This window comes from Colobus angolensis, unplaced genomic scaffold (genome assembly GCF_000951035.1).
Source record: "Colobus angolensis palliatus isolate OR3802 unplaced genomic scaffold, Cang.pa_1.0 Scaffold356, whole genome shotgun sequence".
Classification (NCBI taxonomy): domain Eukaryota; kingdom Metazoa; phylum Chordata; class Mammalia; order Primates; family Cercopithecidae; genus Colobus; species Colobus angolensis.
In genome coordinates, this window is record NW_012116888.1 from 1,095,503 (window position 1) to 1,099,720 (window position 4,218).

At 39.8% G+C, this 4,218-nt stretch overlaps 1 protein-coding gene across 1 annotated transcript in view; it reads left to right on the forward strand.

Moving 5' to 3' along the window:
• Nucleotides 1–4,218, forward strand: part of ANAPC1 (anaphase promoting complex subunit 1) — a 126,337-nt gene that overhangs the window by 49,465 nt on the left and 72,654 nt on the right. The window contains exon 17 of the mRNA XM_011953099.1: nt 3,736–3,810. Within this exon, the coding sequence (XP_011808489.1) occupies nt 3,736–3,810 (75 nt within the window). The remainder of the gene's footprint in view (nt 1–3,735; nt 3,811–4,218) is intronic.

Sequence of the window (4,218 nt, forward strand, 5' to 3'; positions counted from 1 at the left end):
GCTCCGCCTCCCAGGTTCACACCATTCTCCTGCCTCAGCCTCCCAAGTAGCTGGGACTACAGGCGCCCGCCGCCACGCCCGGCTAATTTTTTGTAATTTTAGTAGAGATGGGATTTCACCTTGTTAACCAGGATGGTCTTGATCTCCTGACCTCGTGATCCGCCCACCTCAGCCTCCCAAAGTGCTGGGATTACAGACGTGAGCCACCGCGCCTGGCCTTTTTCACGAATCTTTAATCACATCTCTAGTTACGTCCCAAGAACTGAATCTTAAAAGAGAGACTGTTGGGTCAAGTAATGTTTGGAAAGGGGTTCCCAGGTGACATTCTTACCAGCATCATTTACAACTGCCATTTCCCCATAGTGTTTATTTGTGGTGTGGTGAACCTTTGCTAGCTTACTGAGAAATTTTATCTTATTTCTGTATAAGTGAATGGGAATTTTTTTCAAAATTTCATCAGTTATTTATAGTTCTTACTTTTTGATTTGTATTTCATGTCCTTTGTCTATGTTCCAGTCTCTTCTCAGTCCAGTGGCCAAAGTAATCCTGTTTGATGAAGTCAGGTGACGTTAGTCACGCATCTGCATAGGATCCCCAGTGACTTCCCATGGCACTCAGAGTAAAGGCCATAGGCTTACAAGACGCCATGTGACCTAGCCCTTGCTTGCCTTCCTGGTCTCATTTTTTAATGCTTTGCACACATCATCCCAGCCACACTGGCCTCAGCTCTGTTCCCTGAGCACTGCCAGCATGTTTCTGCCTCTGAGTGTTTGCACTGGCTGTTACCTCTGTGGAGAATGCTTTACCCCCCTCTCCGACAACATGTGCTTAGGTCTTTATTGAGATATCAGCTCAGTGCTGACTCCTGTCTCTCTATGTAGCATTACACCTGCCTCCATACCTTTAGTGCCATTTACCTGTTTTTTTTTTTTCTTCTCACTTAAATATAATATAGTATGTATTTTACTTGTTTTGTGTCCCTCCTCCCCCAGCTGGAATGTAAATTCTAGGAAGGCAAAGATTTTTGCTTAGTTTTGTTTACTACTTTCTTTCTCGAGGACCTGTGGTATTGCCTGGCATAGAAGGATACTGAGTGAACATTTGTTGAGTGAATGCCATTTTCCATCTGAGTGAGATACTGTTTTTAAGAGTTTGTGTCTATTTCAGCACATGAAGGAATTGCCCTCTGCAATTTCCTTGAGAAAAATCTTACGGGAAAATAGGGACAATTTTCTTTTCTTTTTTTTTCCTTTTTTAAGATGGGGTTTCGCTCTGTCGCCCAGGCTGGAATGCAGTGGTGCTATCTTGGTTCACTACAACCTCTGCCTCCTAAGTTGAAGCGATCCCGAGTAGCTGGGATTACAGGCATGCACCTCCACGCCTGGCTAATTTCTGTATTTTTAGTAGAGACGGGCTTTCGCCGTGTTGGCTATGCTGGTTTCAAGCTCCTGAGCTCAAGTGATCCTCCCACCTTGGCCTCCCAAAGTGCTAGGATTACAGGTGTGAACCACGGCGTCTGGCCTTCTTTTCTTATTTTAAACAATTGTATCAACGTGACATTATCCTCAATTTTTCTGTTCTTTATTACATGTGAAAAGATTAAGCCTCATAGAAACTGTAGATTTCTACATTATGTAAAAGCACGTCAGCTTTCTGTAGTTTTGTGTATCATTGTCCTTGGGACTTGTTGATGAATACAGATTGTTGTGTCCTAGTCTCTGGCAGAGAACCTATGCCCCCTTGCGTTTCCATGTTTTGGGGAGGACTGAGCACCTACCTATTTTTTCCTTTGCAAAGAAGGACATGGCTCTTTGACTTACTTATTGCATGATAATTATAAAGGAAGGAATAAGGAAATCAATTCTTGAGGCCAAGTTGCTTTGCCATTTATTTATAGGACTGCATGGTTAAACCCTTGCTATCTTTTGTCCTCATAGTCAAAGCTTAGGGTGAAATGGTCCTCACTGGCAAATGGTTTCATTTTGCTCTGTTCAGATTTATTCTTTTTGTTTTTGTGGAGTACAGAATTTCTGCCAATGACTAGTTACACAATTTTTGGCATTTCTTTGTGCTTTCTTTAATTTGCTGATGTATTAAATGAGCGCACTGGACTGTACATAGTAGGAACAGTTGCATTTGGGGTTAACTTTTTGTAGCTTTTGGACTGTTCTCTTTTTCATTAGCTAAATATTGAATCCCTGCTGTGGGCCAGGCATGATGCCAGGTTTCTCACATATACCCTAAACAAAACAGACTGTTCCTCTGGAATGACTGTCTTGGGGGAAACAAATAATATTTGATACATGTGTTACGATAGATGAAGGGTGAGGGTCCATAGGAGCATATAACAGGGTTGGCTAACCTGAGACACATTGAAAGAATGAAGATTAAACAGATCCATGTATGGTATAAAGAGCCATCTTTATCAGGCAGTTTCTACTTTCTCATAACTCCAGGCCTTATGAATCTGATAATTATAGCAGGGACATTCTTTTTGACTGTGGGACTTTGTATGTGTTATATTTTGGTTGAAGTTTTAGGTAAGATAGCTACTGTTTTATTTGTTGCTTTGATTTCACTGTTATTAGCAGGTTTTTTATAATATGTATGAGTTGGGCTGTTTTTTATTTGAATGCTTCACAAGCAAACCTCTCTCAATAACATTCAGTTTTAAAAATCACTTTATTGCTGGCTATGTTTAGTTTTTATATAGAAATCAACTCCGTTTAGGTGAGTTGAGTTGATAAATATGTAAGTTTTTTAGCATAGGAAAATAGCCATTGCCATTTATAGAGTTACAGTTTATTAGTTGATAGTCATTACCCATGTGAAGTAGCTGGGGCAGCAAAGATTATGCCAAGGGAAATGAAGAAGAGCAATTTATAGAAAACTGCTTTTGTGTAGTTGTATTAGTTAGAAGATAGGCTCACTATTGTAATAGAAAGGTCTCAAAAGATACAATGGCTCAAACAAAATGTCTGCCTTGCTTACATAACAGGGCTTAGCAGATAAACAGGCCACACAGTTAGTCAGGAACCCAGGCTGATGGAGGATCTTTTGTCTTCGGTTCAAAGATTGCCATTGGTTCCAGTCAGGTGGAAGGGGCAAAGAGCCTGGAGGAGCAGGTATAGGACTGGACTGGTCCTGGAAGTGGTGACAGTGACTTCCACTTATAATTAACTCTGTCAAAGGGTCACACCTAACTTCAGAGGAGGCAGGGGTATGTGTGTAGTGTGGCTGTGGGTTCAGGAGAAAGGAGAACAAAGATTTTCCAGAGTAGCTGCTTGTCTCTACCATAGAATTGTTAGATAGTTTACTGTAGATGGACTGTAAGTAAATGTTTGCTTAGTTCTAACATTTGACTGATATTGGGTTGATCCTTTGAGACTTATGTATATATATATTGTGGATATGCCTAAAGTTTCTTTTTCTACCAAAGATGTGATGTGATCTGTCTCGTTACAGAAGTAGGAGAGGGAAGGAAACTACTAAAATCCGTACTTAGGAGCCCAGGCACTATTCTAGATGTTTGCACATATTAATATGATTTCATTTCATCTTCACAGTAATCTAGAAGAAAGGTATTTAAATAATGACTTTCCAGTTAAAAAATGAGTTTTGATGGCTTTCCTCAGTTTCCATAATTGGCAGAACTGATTTCTGAATCCTGTAAGTTGATCAGTTGACAGGAACGAGTTTATGATTTATATCTTTTCTTTTGGGGTTGCTTTTCAGTTTGACTTTGAAGGATCACTTTCCCCTGTCATTGCGCCCAAAAAAGCAAGGCCTTCCGAGACTGGATCTGATGATGTAAGCATTATTATTTCTTGCTAATATAAATTAATTTATATAATTTTTGGATATTCATACTAGTCTCCCACTTCTGTGGTATTCCTATCAATTCCTCTCTTTTTCCAACACCTTTCACTTTATTTATTTTAATACTGAATAACAATTATTTTGAAGAGTAGGATCTGTTACATTTTCTGTGGCCTTTAATGATTATCTAAAAGTTAATATATGTATCACTGTATGATTTCAGTTTGGGTTTGTAGACATTTTATTATCAACCGATCACCTGAAATGACAGCATTTACCTTTTTTATGCAGTGTAAATTTTTTTTTTTTTTTTTTTTTTGTGGAGACAGAGTCTCGCTGTCACCCAGGCTGGAGTACAGTGGCCGGATCTCAGCTCACTGCAAGCTCCGCCTCCCGGGT